General features: G+C 37.2%; 2 protein-coding genes across 2 annotated transcripts in view; both read right to left on the bottom strand.

Annotated features, from left to right (window-relative positions):
* The window catches only part of LOC109831306, a 36,174-nt gene extending 19,772 nt beyond the window's left edge, over window positions 1–16,402 (bottom strand). Inside the window, 1 exon segment of the mRNA XM_020398637.1 lies at window positions 16,222–16,402. The gene's annotated coding sequence lies outside the window, so the exon portion shown is untranslated.
* LOC109831597 (cinnamoyl-CoA reductase 1-like) lies at window positions 8,861–16,288 on the bottom strand. Its single transcript, XM_020398952.1, has 6 exons — window positions 16,082–16,288; window positions 14,087–14,256; window positions 13,112–13,303; window positions 12,193–12,355; window positions 10,942–11,128; window positions 8,861–9,220 (listed from the first exon to the last, which is right to left on the bottom strand). Exons 1-6 carry the CDS (start codon window positions 16,197–16,199, stop codon window positions 9,076–9,078), a joined length of 975 nt encoding a protein of 324 aa, XP_020254541.1. The 5' UTR covers window positions 16,200–16,288; the 3' UTR covers window positions 8,861–9,075.

Raw genomic sequence — 16,402 nt, 5'->3', positions numbered from 1 at the left:
AGGGTTAGTTATCGGTTGGCTTCTTTCGACCTTCCTCCTTCTGAGAAAGCGTTCGACCTGCTCTCCACGCACCTTCAACTCTTTCCAGGTATTGAGTGGCTCTGCTCCCATAACGTCCAAGATTGTAGGCATCGAAAATTACCTATAGGTCTCCACGAACAGCTCAGTGTTAAGAAACGACGATGAACATCACTATCTGGTTCACAGAAGTTTGATTGATTTCGGTGAACGCTTGAAGTGAATCGACGAACTACGTAAACCAACAGAATTTCAGAATAACACAGACACAAACTGATCGGGAACCTCGTATCGTTCACAAACGGCGAAATACCCTTCGTGTCTCATTTGTTCAACTGATGATATAATCATTGGAGCTTATAAAACTCCTTGTCGTCTTTCCAACGTACTTTAAATTGCTCAAATCCAAGTTCGGATGAAGAAGTTACGGTGGAAACGGACGAACAGGCATAATGGAGCGTCTCAGGCTGAACTGGGGCACCCGAGGTGTCTCGGCACGAACGAGACACCCTAAGGTGTCTCGGAACGAACGAGACACCCTAAGGTGTCTCGGCCAAGGCCGAGACACCCAAGGGTGTCTCGGCCCAGGTTGAGACACCCAAGGGTGTATCCAACCCCAGATTTGTCTGTTACGCGGTTTTAACCGCCCGGAACCCCCTCAAGCCTATAAATACAAGCCTCAGACCCTCATTTTTTGGGATCTGGATTTTTGGAGAATTGTCGAAGCCCTGCCGGATTGAAGATTGATCGAGTTCATCAACAAAGGAGAGAAAGCTTCTTTAGATCTGCACCGCCCGCATCCGATCCTTAGAATTATCCCGTCGTGATAATTCTAAGAAGAGCAATTATCTTGCCGTTGCCGAGATAAGCGCTTCTGCTTCTAGATTCCTTCGCGAATCGACGGAGTTCTGGATCTGATCTGATTATCAGGTAGTCTACGGATATCAACGTCCCCGTCACCGGCTAAAGACCCATGCAAGCAAGAGACGACGAACGGATCTTGCGTTATTTTCGAAAAGTTATAATCTTTCATTCTTTATTTTGAATACTTTGAATTCTTTGTAAGCAATCTATATTATAATAAATTCGACAATGAAGGTAACTTTTTCCGAAAACAAACTGGCGACCACAGTGGGAGCCAACAGCCTCGCTGTCGAGGCTGTCGTGACGCAACCGGCATTCAAGATCCGGGTGAATGAAGAGATCGAATACTAGTTCGATCAACAAAAGTTTGAAGAGTACCTCTCTTCTTCCTCCTCCAGATCCGCCTCTCCAAACAGGCGCAGGAAGACCTCCTCTTCCAGGAACGCTCGCGGGACCTCAGGGTTGAAGATCCAAGATCCCCTCGCCGCTGCTGCACACATGCCCCGTAACGTCCCTACATCGTCCAAAGAGATCAAAGCTGTAGGTCCGGTCATCCCCTCCACCATGAAGGTAACTGCTGAAGGTGCTCCAACTTTGTCGAAGAGGGCGCGCCAAAGACGGCGTCAACGCCTTGCACGACAATTGGCCAAGGCCGCAGAGTCGATGGACGGGATCCGCTATACGGAGGATCTGAAATCAAGGCAGCGCCAAGAACAGCAACGGCGAACCGCCAACTTCTCCTCTAAGACGGAGACGAACGAATGAGTCCGTGTTAAGAAGACTCGCTTCACTCTTGAAGAGTGAATCAAGAAACGCCGCGCATTGCTCGCGCATGCCCGAGTCCTTCTGTAAAAAGCGAAAGAGATGCAGAAAGAAGAGACGATCAAGAAGCCGCCAAGACATAAGCAGGTTTGGGTGCCAAAGACAAAACCAGCACTTAAGACAAAAGTGGACGGAGTTACCGTCCAGCCTTCTTCAAATTCAGATACTGTTTCCCCTGTCCCCGCACCTCCGACGGAGCCAGGTAAGAACGTAGGTCCTGCAAGATCCAGAGTTCCTTTGAAAGGTCGCCTCGGTCCTTTACCGGAAGATCGAGGTAAAGCACCTGTCAAGGAGCGATTGGGACCGTTGAAAGGTCCCCAAACGACAAACCAGACTGGGGGTCGTACCAATCCCCCTAAGAAAGATAACAAAGGAAAAGCCCCTATTACCGACCGCATAATAACGAACTCCGTTGGTTTGTTCCAAGGCCTTAGCCAATTGTCGAGCATGGCGTTGGCGCTGTCTCTGATGATCTCTCTTCGTTAGCACCGGTGGGCTTTGATTCGATGACTTTTTAACTAGATAAGAGTCATCACGAGCAGAGATGTTGTGAGTAGAATTCTCAGCAACAATCAGGCGAGAGTCTTCATTTGTAATGTTCGACGGAGTCGAAAACTTGAAAACCTTCTTAGAAGACAAAATTTTCCTGCATTTGTGAGGCGAGGAAAACTTTGAGGATGAGGATGACAGATATTCCTCAAACTTTGCTTGGTCGAATTCATATTCAACCTTGGACTCAACCAATATCTTGATCGGCTGCGACACGACGGTCTCGGCAGCGAAACCGTTGGCTCCCTCTGTGGTCGTCAGTTTGTTTTCGTCAAAAGTTGGTCTCGTTATGGAATTCATTATATCTTCAGTCGATTACAATAAATTCAAAAGAGATAGTCTTTTTATAAGACTTCTTTTACACAACAAAATAAAAATTACAACTTTTTAGACACAAACGCAGGATCGTTGTTTGCATCGCTGCTTGCGTGGGATCTTTGCCTGTGCCGGGAGCGCTTTGACTCGTGGACCACCAAATCATAGATTCTGATTGAATCGTGAGGGGTTTAATGATTCTTCCTTCGTTTATCGAAGTGAGAATTTGAAACGATATCTTATCAAAGTAAGATAGTCGTTCTTCTTGAGATCAAGTCAAAGCTCGAATCTCAAGGGATTGCCAAAAGCTCAAGAACTCTGCTCTGTTTACTGGCCGAGACAGCAAAGACTGTCTCGGGTTCCGAGACAGTAAACACTGTCTCGGGTTCCGAGACAGTAAATACTATCTCGGAAATCCTCAACCGCCCAGCAGTTTTCTTATAACTGCCTTCCCATGTTTTACAACTCCGTTATTTTGGCTGTTATCAACGTGATTCTCACCCACGACGTTTCCCACGTTCTTGGCAATTAATGGACACGTGTACAGCAATTATCAAGGTGGTTGTTGACCATTTCAACACTGTCTCGCTGGTGAGACAGTAAACACTGTCTCGCTGCGAGACAGTAAACACTGTCTCGCCGGCGCTAAGACCAAGATAAAAAGACTGACTCTCGCGACGAGACAGTAAACACTATCTCGCCGGCGAGACAGTAAAGACTGTCTCGCTGGTGAGACAGTTCATATCTGTATTCTTTTGATTTTTTGATGATCTTCTCTTGGGCTGTATTTGGATATCTTTCAGCATTGTTTGACACCTACAATTGTATTTCATACATAATACAATTTGGGTTGTAGGGAGTGTAACTTAGAGATTGAGCCTACATTATGTTCTCATCTATTGTAGAGAACAAATTATTTGTATTTGTGAGCTTTATTGTGAGGATACACTTTATAATACACTTGTACACCGAGAGTAGTGGTTGGTGAGAGACGGGATCGAATCCAAGAGGAGTGGCATCGGTTGACGAACCTAGGGAGAGGTCGCATCCGAGCACTTGAGGAGGAGGACACAGACTAAGCCAACACTTAGAGGGTGTAGAGTGTGATTGCAAGTGTGTAGTTGCAAAGTTTTTGGTTAGCTAGAAAACCGAGTGTAAGGTGTAAACGTTATTCGGGTAAGCGTAGAAAACCCGGTTGTGATAGTGGATTTCTCCCCAGGAGTGGGGAGCAGAGATGTAGGACGGAAGGTCTGAACTCCGTGATCATATTGTGTGTTTGAATTATTTATTTGCACACTATCACTCTTGTTTTGTTTATGTTTATTTCACCCTTGTGTTAATTTGTATATCTTTGCATATATCTTATAGTATATCTCATTGCTGGGATATATCTCTTTGTTCATATTGCTTATCCTAGCTCATATATCTTGTTGTATTTCATACTTGCTAGAATAACTTGTTATTAGTTTTAATTTGTATAAAATTAGATTAAATTAGTATAAGACCCTAATCACCCCCCCCTCTAGGGTCTAACAGGATTGATCTGACCCGCTGCCTCGCGGGTCAGTTTGAAACATCTTCGGTATTTTGGTCTTAACTTTTTTATCCGATCTCAGATTGAGATGTTTTAAGATGCGTTAGAAAGCTGACGAAGATACCTATAACTTTTATCTTTTAAGTTTCCTCAGATTCAAATTTTAGCATGGTCTAAATGCCCCTTATTTTTGCGAGCCACTTTGAGGTGTTCGACACTTTCTGACTTCTCCGGACTTGTATTGCGTATTTCGTCATTCCGTTGACTTGCATGTTTTGTTAACTTGTTTCATGTGCTCGTTAGGTTCTTTATGGTACTTGAAGCTGACCGACGCGCGCGAGCTGACAGACAGGTGTGACGGCCAATTGGAGGTGGCCAGTGAGCGCACGAGACACGGTTGGTTCGCCATTCCAATTCATATACTTGTCAGCATCAGATAATCCTCCTAGACTCAGATAACGACGTTCGTCATCTTCTCTCCGTCTCGAGCTATGTGCGGACACTTATAAGTATTTTTAGACGCCTACAATCAGTATCTCTAAAAATCTTTTGCTACAAATTTCGCAGAGAGAAATTTAATCTTTATTTGGGATGACTATGTGATCCTTATGGTTCTCCTTATCTTTTATGATTTTTAATAAGTTATTTAACAAAATAAATTAAGTTGTTTATTTTATATGTCTCACCTTTATGAAGCATACAGTTTGGATATGAGTGTTATTAGATTCTTTTAACTCTTTAGTGTAAATTTTTGGATATTATTTAATATTGGATAGATCTATATTATTTTGTTAAAATAAAATCCATATGTATACAAAATATGTTTAAATCATTCTCAATTTATATTTTATAGTTTTCTAAAATTGGAGAGTAATCATTTTGAGAAATTAATTAATTAGTTGAGAAGATGTAAGAAGATATAATATCAGATTTTGGAATTGATCACATAATTTATATTTTCTTTCTTGATTGAATTTGCACTTTCTAACTGTGAAAATTATATAGAAAAGTTTTTGAATATCTATAATACTTGGTCGCCAGATAATAGAAAGTGGAAGTAGATAATAGGCACGAGTGATTTGTTTATAATTAAACAAAATCCTCTATGATCAGATAAACCTATCATTTTACATTGATAAATTCAATATTTATTTTTTCATTAATAATAATAGTTTTTTAAATATTGGTACTTACATCATTAATATTTTAAAATTAGAATTCCAAATCATTAAATTGCTCTTAGATCATTAATATTTTAAGACTTTAAACCTCACTAATTATGTGTAAGGTAAAGTGTTAAAACCAACAAGATTTTATATATTGAAATATCTAAAACTTTTTAATATATTATGATAATCATAAATTTTTTTGCAACTATGTTATAGTAGATACATAAACTAAAAATCAATGATTATAATATTTGACCACGTGCATCACACGTGCGTTCCATCTAGTATTATATAAAAAAGGAGAGATATACAAAGGAGAGTTTGATGATTAGGCTACTAATTTTAAATTTTAAATTTTGAAATAAAAAATCCACATGCTCATTTGGCAAGCTAACTTTTTCTTTTTCTCTTTTTATCTTAGAATATTATAAAAGAGGAATATTGTAAAGAAGAGTCTGGGGTTAACTATGCAACTCTGTATTTCAAATTTGAAATAAAAGTCATCTGCCTCTTATAATTTTTTTTTAAGTTCCAAACTATTTGAAGAAAAAACTCCAATTCAAATTGTTTAATTTCCAACAATCTGTGTGCTATAACTCATTGGTGTTAATCCACTTGCATGCTCATATCCATAACAATTGGATTATATATAAAGAAAAATATAAAAGAGAAGCAACAAATTAGAAAAATTCTATTCAATTTAATTTGGAAGCATATGCATATGACTAAAGAAAAAAAACCTCTAGAAACTAAACATTAGATAAAAAATAAATAAAGTATCATACTTCTACCCTTCTAAGCTAATAATGCGGATTGGTTTCCACTACCTTCTTTATTTTTTTTATTCTACATGTAAAATTTATCTGTACAAGCACGAGCAAAATACTTGTCTAAGTTATATTTAAATTGTCAAATAAGAGTTTGGGTTGAGTTAGTCGTACCTAGAGTTTATCGTTGAATCCCATGCAAGAGCCCAGGGAGGTCCAAATTCATGGATGACAATTGACAAGTCTGATGGATTTAATAATCCTCTTTCTATCATGGACAGTCACTTCTAGAGGATGACAACCACATCATATAAATGAGAATGACTATTACAGCAAGTAAAGAAGATACTCTATATCCACATAGAAAACCTTTTGGCTTTATATAGGTTATGGAGATTTTTTTAATAAAAAGAGAAGTTTGGTTGTGAGGAGGTGATGCAGCTCGGAAGTGATAACCTTGGAATCTATTAAGTGGTGTTTTCTAAATCCATAAAAAACGACTTTGTATTCACGAATAACTTTGAATCCACGAAGAAAATATTAAAAAAGGAATTTTATTGATGAAAAGTTATGCCTCTAGGACTTACAATACTCTGCTTAAATAGAAAACAAACAAGACTCCTACCATGACTCAAACTTTACCAAAAATAAAAATAACAAAACTCTTCCTAAAAGACTCCTTAGGATTAGGGAAGTAAATCGGTCAATTTTGGAAACAAACCGGATTTGCTTCCTAATCAAAATAGACTCCTAAAATATTACCTAAAATAGTAAAAAATTGATAAAAAAAAAGCTGATATCTCTAAATCCGGAGTGATTTGGTGAAATTGACAGTGGCAAACCGAACAACGGTGGGTTTGGTTGACTCCGACTCCAAAAAATATGCGATTTGCATATATAATTCGTCCAATTCCGACTTACGGTTTATGAGATATGACATGTTCTTCGTTACAAGTTATTTTCCTTGACCAGGTCCGCGTTTGGACATATGTCAATCTCGCTTCTCCATAAATATGTCCGCAGTGTGTTCGACATCAGGAGTTACTTGTGAAATTTGTTTTTCTGATATTGTATTGGGTAGCATAGAAATAACAAGTACTGGATTTTTAGTGGAGTCGAACAGATTGCACAGTGCAGATGATTCTGACAAATAATGATAGAGGAGTGCTACAGGCACATCCTCTCAAGCACATCCCCAACCACATCCTCTCTATCTACAGTGCAGTGGGTCCCACGCTTGATGGGACCCACTGCACTGTAGATAGAGAGGATATGGTTGGGGATGTGCTTGAGATGATGTGCCTCTAGCATTTTTTATAATGATATTGTCAGATAGAGGAGCTACACGATGAGCTTTAGGTATCAAATCCATGACTGTTCACTAGTTTTCTGAATTAGATAATTTTGAAATTATGTCCATGAAAATATTAGATACATAATTTTTTTTAAATGTGAGCACCTCAAAGTTGAGCAGTATAAGAATTTTATGTGGTTATGCGATGCAGAATCAATTGCTGATGCCTTTCAGGAGAAGTCAAATCGTGCGAAGCCTGGACAATCCAAGAAAAGAGGACAATTTGACCAGATTTCGACGTGTAATTTTCAACGGACCGTAAATTTTGATTACCTCAATATAATCGCTATTATATATGTTTTTGGAAAACTCAAAAGATACTATACATCAAGAATAGCTTTGTCTTTCCAAATTAGTTTCAGTCAAGGGAAATCAAACTGCACATGGAAGAGTCGTCTAGAATAGCTTTGTCGCACTAGCCGAGTTTCAGGGTCAAAAGAGATCAAACTGTGCATCAAAGAGTTCTGGTTTCTTTTAGTTTCTAGTTTTTATAAAAGTCCTTTATTTCTAGGAAGTTCATTTCCTTGAGAAAATGTTAGTTTGGAACCTTCTCTTTGTTTTATACCCTGCAGAAGGTGGACTAATTTATGTAGACTCTTCATGTCGGTTATTATATAATTCTGAAGTTGAACAAATTTTCAAAACAGCCTCATTTAAATTTTTTATTTTTAAAATCGATCCAATTTTTTTTTATTTACCAAAACCGACCTGTTTTTTTGATTAGCAGCCTAATCACCTTCCTAAATAGTCGGGGTTGCCAACCCCGACTATTTAGGACATAAATTTTTACGGTTTAAGGCTTCTAATTGGGGTTTAACACCCTCCTAAATAGTCGGGATTGACAACTCCGACTGTTTAGGAGGGTGATTAGGCTGCTAATCAAAAAACGGGTCGGTTTTGGTAAATAAAAAAAAGGGTCGATTTTAAAAATAAAAAAAATTAAATGGAGTTGTTTTGAAAAATTGTTCTTCTGAAGTTTTATATCCGAGAATTTCTATGGTTTGTGTCGTTTTACTCCTTTTAATGAGTAGTTATCTTTTTAATTACGCTTCCGCTACGTCGTTATGTTCCATAATACACAAAGAGTCTCAGTTCACTGATCCTTAAGGTAGATCAAAACATCCAATTGATTGATGTTTCGATCCCAAATTGAAATGCGTTTTGGCACTTTGACCTCATTCTTCTGTTACCTTCAATTGCTAGCTCAAAACGTAACGGTTGTCCGCATGAAATTTTGGCTGACATGCATGCCTTGAGTTGTGAAGGCTACCTAAGCCAATTGGTACAATTTATGGGTTGAAAATGCGTCAAGTTTTAAAACGAAATTTCGAAGTTCTTTTGCACAAAAGAACCATGAACAGTAACATAAAAATGATTGGAAGAGAAAATATGTACCAACAAAAAGCTAGGTTGAAAGTTTCACGAGACAAAAAATATAGTAAGCATGCCAATCTGTGCTTTTGATTCCTGGGAATTCCTTATTTGCGCTTTTTTATTCTTGGGAAATATCAAAATGACTACTGGAGAAGAACAATACCTTTCATCAATATTCAAAAAGTTTTTAAGGTTCAAATCCTCCACTTTATTCAGATATATATAAATTTCTAAGCGACAGCTTATATTGATGCAGAATATAACAATATAGGCATCTATTTTACTTTAAAGAAGTCGTCAGTTTCTTTCTCAAAAGCTCACAAACCCCTTCTCCTTCAAACTTTCAACAGTCTCCTTGAGGCTTGTTTTCAGAGGAATGTAGTCGATGCCGAGCCCTTTAGTCTTCTCTTTGGAAACTTGGTAAGTTGGCATAAAGGGCTTGTCATCAGCACAACTGCAGTCAGCCAGAATGCAATGTGGTTAGTTACAGAAACCAAAAATAGGAAGGATCAAAACCCATATAGACCTCTATAGGAAATCATGTGCAAGGCGGAAGGACATAACAAGTGGTTAACACAGATTTAAAAGTTGGTGCATGTACTAATACCATTGTACTAAATTACTAATACAATAATCCGATTGTACTAGCACAATATTCTCATTGCACTGATATCTTGTATGTTGATGGTACTAATTTAAAATTAATAGTATGAGACATGTCACAATATTACTTCCAATATGATTTTCTATAGAATGTCTTGTTGTTATGTGCGTCAAAGGCATATCTTCCATGAAAAAAAAAGGAGGTGGGGGGAGGGGGGTGACGACGGCATCATGTCGTATGTGTAACATGAAGACTATAGTTCAAGAGTACACAAGCCTCCCAGTACAAATTTTGAAGTTTGTGATGCATTGATACAATAACCAAATTGCAGTGGTACAATATTCTGATTGCAGCAATATTGTACACTGATTCCACCGATTTAAAATAATTGATAGTGGGACATGCCTCACAATCTGCTCCCTACCTATATGATTTTCCATAAATGGTCCTTAATAGGATTTTCAAATGTAGTAAAGGGACTCATTGTGCATTACATGGAACAGAACATAAGTAACATCAATTCCAAGTAGGAAAAGGTAACATTTTATTCATATTCATATACAAAGGAGTTGAAACCAAAAAAAATGTTAGTAAACTTCTTATTGTTAAGGAATTTGTTTAAGACCAAATGTGCAACAAGATGGAGTGGTTAGTGAGCTTGGGATCTAATTTGATATGGAAGGTTGTGCTTAATGGCATCTCAGGTCCAAATTTATGCCTAGACATTGGATACAGGTAGAAGGACAGACAACTCAAGTGGGAACTACTACAATATATTGTCAAAGACCTAAATATTGTCAAAGGACCATTTCACTACATCACGCTACACCAACCTCTGAAGTTGAGGTTAGGGTTGAGAGTTATACTTCCATATTCTAACATGCCCCCACATGTTGCGGACCACAGAGTGGTATCATTTTTAAAATTCGCTTTACAAATTCGTGACCAAAAGGATTTGAACCTAGGTTGCTTTGGTACCATGCTAAAGGACCCTACCTATGTACCAGAACTTCCAAGTTATGGCGAAGATTGAGGGCTATACATTTATACTCTAACATGTATATTTAATATTATTTTTAATATATAACCTATATGTAATACACAAAAACCAACTATGGTTGGACGAAAATGGTAACTGAAGGCCCTCTAAAGATGGCAGCTGCAACCCCCAAAAGGGTAATGATATTGATAGAAGTGACAGAAAAAACTTGGGCAAACTTTCTATAGTAACAGGTGCGTCAGAATAATTTAGAAATGGTTTGACAACAATAACCGGTGGGCTTGACAATTTTTTGGCTCCATATATACAAAGCTGTAGTTCGCTCAAAGTCCGACAAACCATGAGAAAGAACAAATGCAATAAGGTTTAATTTGATACAGATTCATAGCCAAACAAAAACCATTTGATGAAAAGGGCAGAAAGTACACAGTAATAACAGTACATAGTCATGTTAAAAAAGTCCAGAATGGCAAAATGATAATAAGGAATTCTTGTTGTTCAACATGATTTCAATATTATACACCATATTGCAAAAATAAGGAAAAAATAGTTGGATATAATAACAACTTACTTTTGAGGGAGCTGAAGAGAAGGATATAGTTCTCGCAAAATCTTCACAACCTCTGAATAGTGAGCAACACTCTCAACTAAACAGTATCTTCCACTTGCTGTAGGAACTTCATATGCTAGGATATGTGCCTTGGCAACATCCTGGACATTTACCCACCCGAAGGTTGAATTGGGATATGTTGATGATCCTACAAAGAACCAAATGGAACAATCATAACTTCATATAATACACCTGTCGACATGTGATGTTTATTTGGAAATAACTTTGTCAGATACATGATGATCAATAAATTTGGTGATGATCAATAAATATGGCAAGTTCAATCAAAAGTGAATGACTCTTGGATGTGGAAGCAACTCATTAAGTTGAGGGACATGAGTAAATTTGGTGATGCTGGAAATTTTCAGCAAGTTGTTTCAGGTTGCTGCAAAGGTGGTAAGCTCCAGGTATCTGCTATATACAGAGCTATAAATCAAGATGTCCCCTCTGTCGCCTGGGCTGATACAGTTTGGAGGGGTCTACAATATCCTAAACATTCATTCATACTTTGGCTAGCAAATCATTACAGACTTTTAACACAGGATAGATTATGCCGATTGGGTTTGTTGAGCACAAACCAATGTGTTCTGTGTTCTAACATTCAGGTTGAGACATGTGCACACCTCTTCTTTGAATGTCAGTTTTCGGCAAATGTCTGGAACAAGGTTATGAATTGGATAGATTTCTCCTGGAGATCATGTGATTGGAATCAACTTATTAGATGGTACAGCCACAGACTCAAAGGCAAGGGTTTTATGCAGAAGCAAAAAAGAATGGTCTTCTCAGCAGCAGTGTACATGGTTTGGCAAGAGAGAAACACGAGAATTTTTCAGTGCAAAGCTCGTGAGCCTGAAAAACTTTTCCATGCAATCAAAATGTCCATCTATTCTAAAATTCTGAATGAAAACCTTCCTCTTCAAATGAAGGAGAAGCTAGAAAGAATGTAATTTTTTCTTCTTGTCTACTACCAGACTTTTCTGGTGTTCATGATGTAGCAAACATGTTCATATTTGGTGGGTGAATAAAAATTCATTTTCATTGACCAAAAAAAAAAAAAACTTTGTCAGATACAAAGAAAGTTCCACATATATTGGAAAGAAAAAAACATTTTCCATCATATAAAGATAAATCTAGGGTTTCACTACAACTTAGCCATCAAGAAGATGATATGCATGCAAACTGATCTTTCATGAGCAACATGTCATAACATACCATTTATCAAGTTCAAGATTGCAGCAGAACTTGTGTTAAGGGTTGGCTGAAGAAGAGGCCCTATAACCATTGCTGGGTTTATTGTAACAATATCTATCGAATTATCCTTTGCAAACTTCCAAGCAGCCTCTTCTGCCAAGGTCTTTGATAGTACATACCATAACTGTTATAAACCGAAAGATCTGTGAATCTCAGATATAAGTCAAATGCTTGTAAAGTAATCAACTTGTAGTGAGAAAGAGGGGAAAAAAGGAGTAGAGACATGATTGTTTTCTGTTGAAACTGCCTTAAGCCATAGTACATTAGTTGCAAATTTCAGAAATCGGGAATCAAAACTTCCATAAATATGATAGCCAATAGCAAAGAACGTTACTCGCTCAGAGATATCAGAACATGTAAAGTATAACACGTAATATTCCAAAAAAAAACTTCATCATGAAAATAAAAACTAAATGTGGAATTTCAGCAGAATTAAAAGCAATTTAAAGAAGAAAAGGCAGGTAGTATGTTGCTTTTTTCTGTTCCTTTTTTTTTTAAGAAACTGTCAATAAGGTATACTCGAGAACAACCGCACAACAAACCTTTTAGCAGAACATATTAAAGCGCATAAAAGAATGGTGCAATAAAGTCACACCTTACCCTTGTAGGAAGAACTAAAAGACTAACCATAAAGCTACCCTCTTAACAACTTCCCATTTTGTTCCTTATCATTACTGGCATATAAAATTGTGAAACCCCAACCTGTTGAAAGAAGATATAACACCACAACAATAACATTGACTACAAAAATTCACTTTTCTATTGATCCTTGGCTTTATAGTTGATTCTAGTTTTTCAATCTTGATTTGCAAATACTCATCCTACTCATTAGCCATGGGACAAATAAGTCTAGAGTTTATATAGAAATATCCGCACCAACCTTTGACTGCCTGCAAAATTCCGAATTAGAAAACCACGTCTCATCAACTACCACATCAGGAGTTCGTGGTCTTCCATTAAATGCAACAGCAGCCATGGATGAGGTAACAACAACCCTTTTCACTGTTGGAGTTTTCTTGCACGAACTCAGAACATTAAGAGTTCCCTTCACCGCAGGATCAATTAACTCGGCCTGAAAAAAGGAAAGGACAGTAAACCAATAATGAACTTTTGTCAAACTGAAAAAATATATTAGTATGCTCGCAGACCAAGATGAAAATGAAAACAGTATTCCATCTCATCCGTAATGACTGCAAATAAAAGTAAAAGTATGGCAACTAAGGATTCCCAGGGGCCCAAGATGTATATAACAAATGAAACTTTCATGATATTAGTTAGAAGAAGATTATATAAGCCCATATTTCAGGCCAAATACATGGATGTAAGCTGCACAATGAAGTAACAATAGAACAGAACTAAAAATTATCATATAACTAGAGAACAAAATAGGAACCAATATAACATCATTTAATCAACAGCAGAAACTAAAAGAAAGCATGACTCACAGCCCTTACAGAAGTAAAATCTACTAGAAGTAGAATACATGGAGGATTCAGTTTTCCTATGTTTTAAGTTGCTATATGCTGCTAGATAGCTTTCACGTGAAACAGCGTAGATACATCCATTTGTACGATCCTAATGTAACACAATTTCTCATAATTTGTCAACCAATAACTATACCAAAACCACAATAACTAAGTACTTTGTTCAACCAACAAAGATCCCCTATCCATTTAAATAATTTCCACAAAAAAACTAAAAGAAGATGGAATGGAAAATACACCAAATCAGGACAGCACTAATCCGATGATGCAAACTGCTTTGTTAGAAAGAACCTTACAGCATAAAATAAACCAATGCAGCTAAAATAGAATCAAGGAACTCATACTGATCCAGCAAAGATTAGAATATAAACCTGTGGATCCGTGACAGCATGATAGAATGGAGAAGCAGTATGAAAGACACCTTCACACCCATCAACAACAGAATCAAAAGAGCCTTCTTCCAATAAATTTGCTTTAATCAGATGCAATCTCTCATTGGCTCCACCCAAAGCACGCAAATGTTCTGTTTTCTTCGGATCAGCTAAAAAAGATAACACATGCATTGCTGTTAGATAGGAATCAAGAAATGTAAAAAAGAGCCTTATGTGTAATAAGAGACTCCATAGAAGCAATGACGGCATGCAAGCTAGAGAAGCAAATATACAGAACTTAACTAATTTATATATCCTGTTGATAAATGAATTTTAATGTGAAAGAGATATCTACCAAGAGCAGTAAGATAAAAGAACATCTGACACCAAATTAGGACAAAGAAATCTAGGATCCCTTTCCTAATTAGTGTTATGAATATGTGGAGCGCACGGGTATACGCAAAGAAAGGTTGAATGTTACGCACAAAGAAAATTATCAGAGACCTGTTCTGTTTTTCTACTGCCAAACAACAGTCAACTTGATATACAGTGGTATCTAATATATGCAACAAAACAAAGCATCATACACAAAGGTTTGGTGTGTGAAATTCTAGTATCGTTTACTTGTAATAATATCCTGACACGGTGCAGATACTAGTTAAAAGATTTTTACTTGTTCAGTGAATGGATTTTATTTCTACCATTAAAAAAATAATTAAAATAAAACATTCAATCAGCATGGTATAGAAATATAGATTCATTATCTAATGTTATGATAAATTTCTACATGATAAAAGCAAGTTAGTATCAGATGCCGTAACAGTTTCAAGTTTGAACTTTGAATAACTAGAAAGGTGGTGAGCTCAAAAACAAAATACGGGTTTCCATTGGCATCTTTTTCCCTAAGAATACAACTGGCAATCCTTCAGATCCTAATTTTGAGCATTGGAGAGGGCCTAAACTCAAGCAATCATCACATCTCTCCATGATAAATCTATTAAGTGCATGATAATCATCCCAAAGATACACATTTCACCAAAGATTTAAAAAATCAATATACAAATTGCCAAGCGTAGAGGCAAACATGAAAAATGGAATTACGTAAACCCCATGCAATATAAAACTGATATGCTCATGTGAGGTTTTTCGGTTTATAGACATTTAAACCAATTCAGACTCTCGTTATCCTAAATAAGATGGTTAGATTAGTCTGATTAGTTTGACAACATAAATTTCTCATAAGAATTCCACCTCCTCAATGACCAGATAACTGTTCTACTGATCGCGCTCATACTTCACACAAAGTATACATGCATCTTCACTAAATCAAAGCTCCATATGAAGCTTAATCTTAATTTTTTTTTACTTAGTAGCAATGCCCTCGGTTACAAATCTAAAGATAATCATAACCCATGATTGAATTTTTCACAATTGACACGAACAGCAAGCAAACCCCTTCCCTTTTCACCTGGATACTTGCTTTAATTTTCACCATTTTTTTATTCCATTATGTTTACTTCCCATCTACCATCAAACCCCTATCCAATGAAATGGGTTTGCAGAAAAAGGGCACAAATCAACAAGCTTACACCTTCTTGATTCTTCACTAGGGTTTTAACACAAAATCTTTGCAATCCATGCACCAATAGAATATTGCAGCAAAACTATACTTCTAATTTATTAAAAAGGGTCAAAATCTGAGGAGGGGTTTTAATTACTCGGGTCTCTGACAGGCGCCATAATGCCTCGGTTATGAGTGTAAGAGATAAAGGTAATCCTAAATTTCAACATATTCTGCTTCCCATCTACCACAAAACCATAATATAATTTCTAAATAAATAAATAAAGAAAGAAAGAACCTTAAAATCTAATTATAAAATGGCAAATATCAATAGACCCACACGTTCATCATTAGGTTTTAGCAGAAAATATCTGAAACCCATGTACCAAAGACAGAATAAAAAACTGAGGAGGGGGTTTAAAATGAAATTTTACCGGGGTCTCTGACAGAGGCCTTGACGGTGTAACCCTGACCGAGGAGGAGCTTCACCAGCCACGATGCTATGTAACCTGATGCTCCGGTCACGCACACAACCTTCCCGTTTCCGCTCATCCTCTCTCTCTCTCTCTCTCTCTCTCTCGATCTCTCGAAAATTCTATAAAGGGTTTATATCGAGATTAATTCGCTGGCGTTGGATGAGCAGTGAACGTGGGTTTATATAGAGGGACGCGGTTGTGGTGGTTTGGGTCATTGATCGCGTCACCATTTTGAAATTAGTCCAGTCAAATCATGAAAATTGTTATTAGGCTGCTCAA

This window comes from Asparagus officinalis, chromosome 2 (genome assembly GCF_001876935.1).
Source record: "Asparagus officinalis chromosome 2, Aspof.V1, whole genome shotgun sequence".
Taxonomy (NCBI): domain Eukaryota; kingdom Viridiplantae; phylum Streptophyta; class Magnoliopsida; order Asparagales; family Asparagaceae; genus Asparagus; species Asparagus officinalis.
The sequence above is the reverse complement of the archived record's forward strand: the minus strand, read 5'-3'. Positions and strand labels throughout refer to the sequence as shown.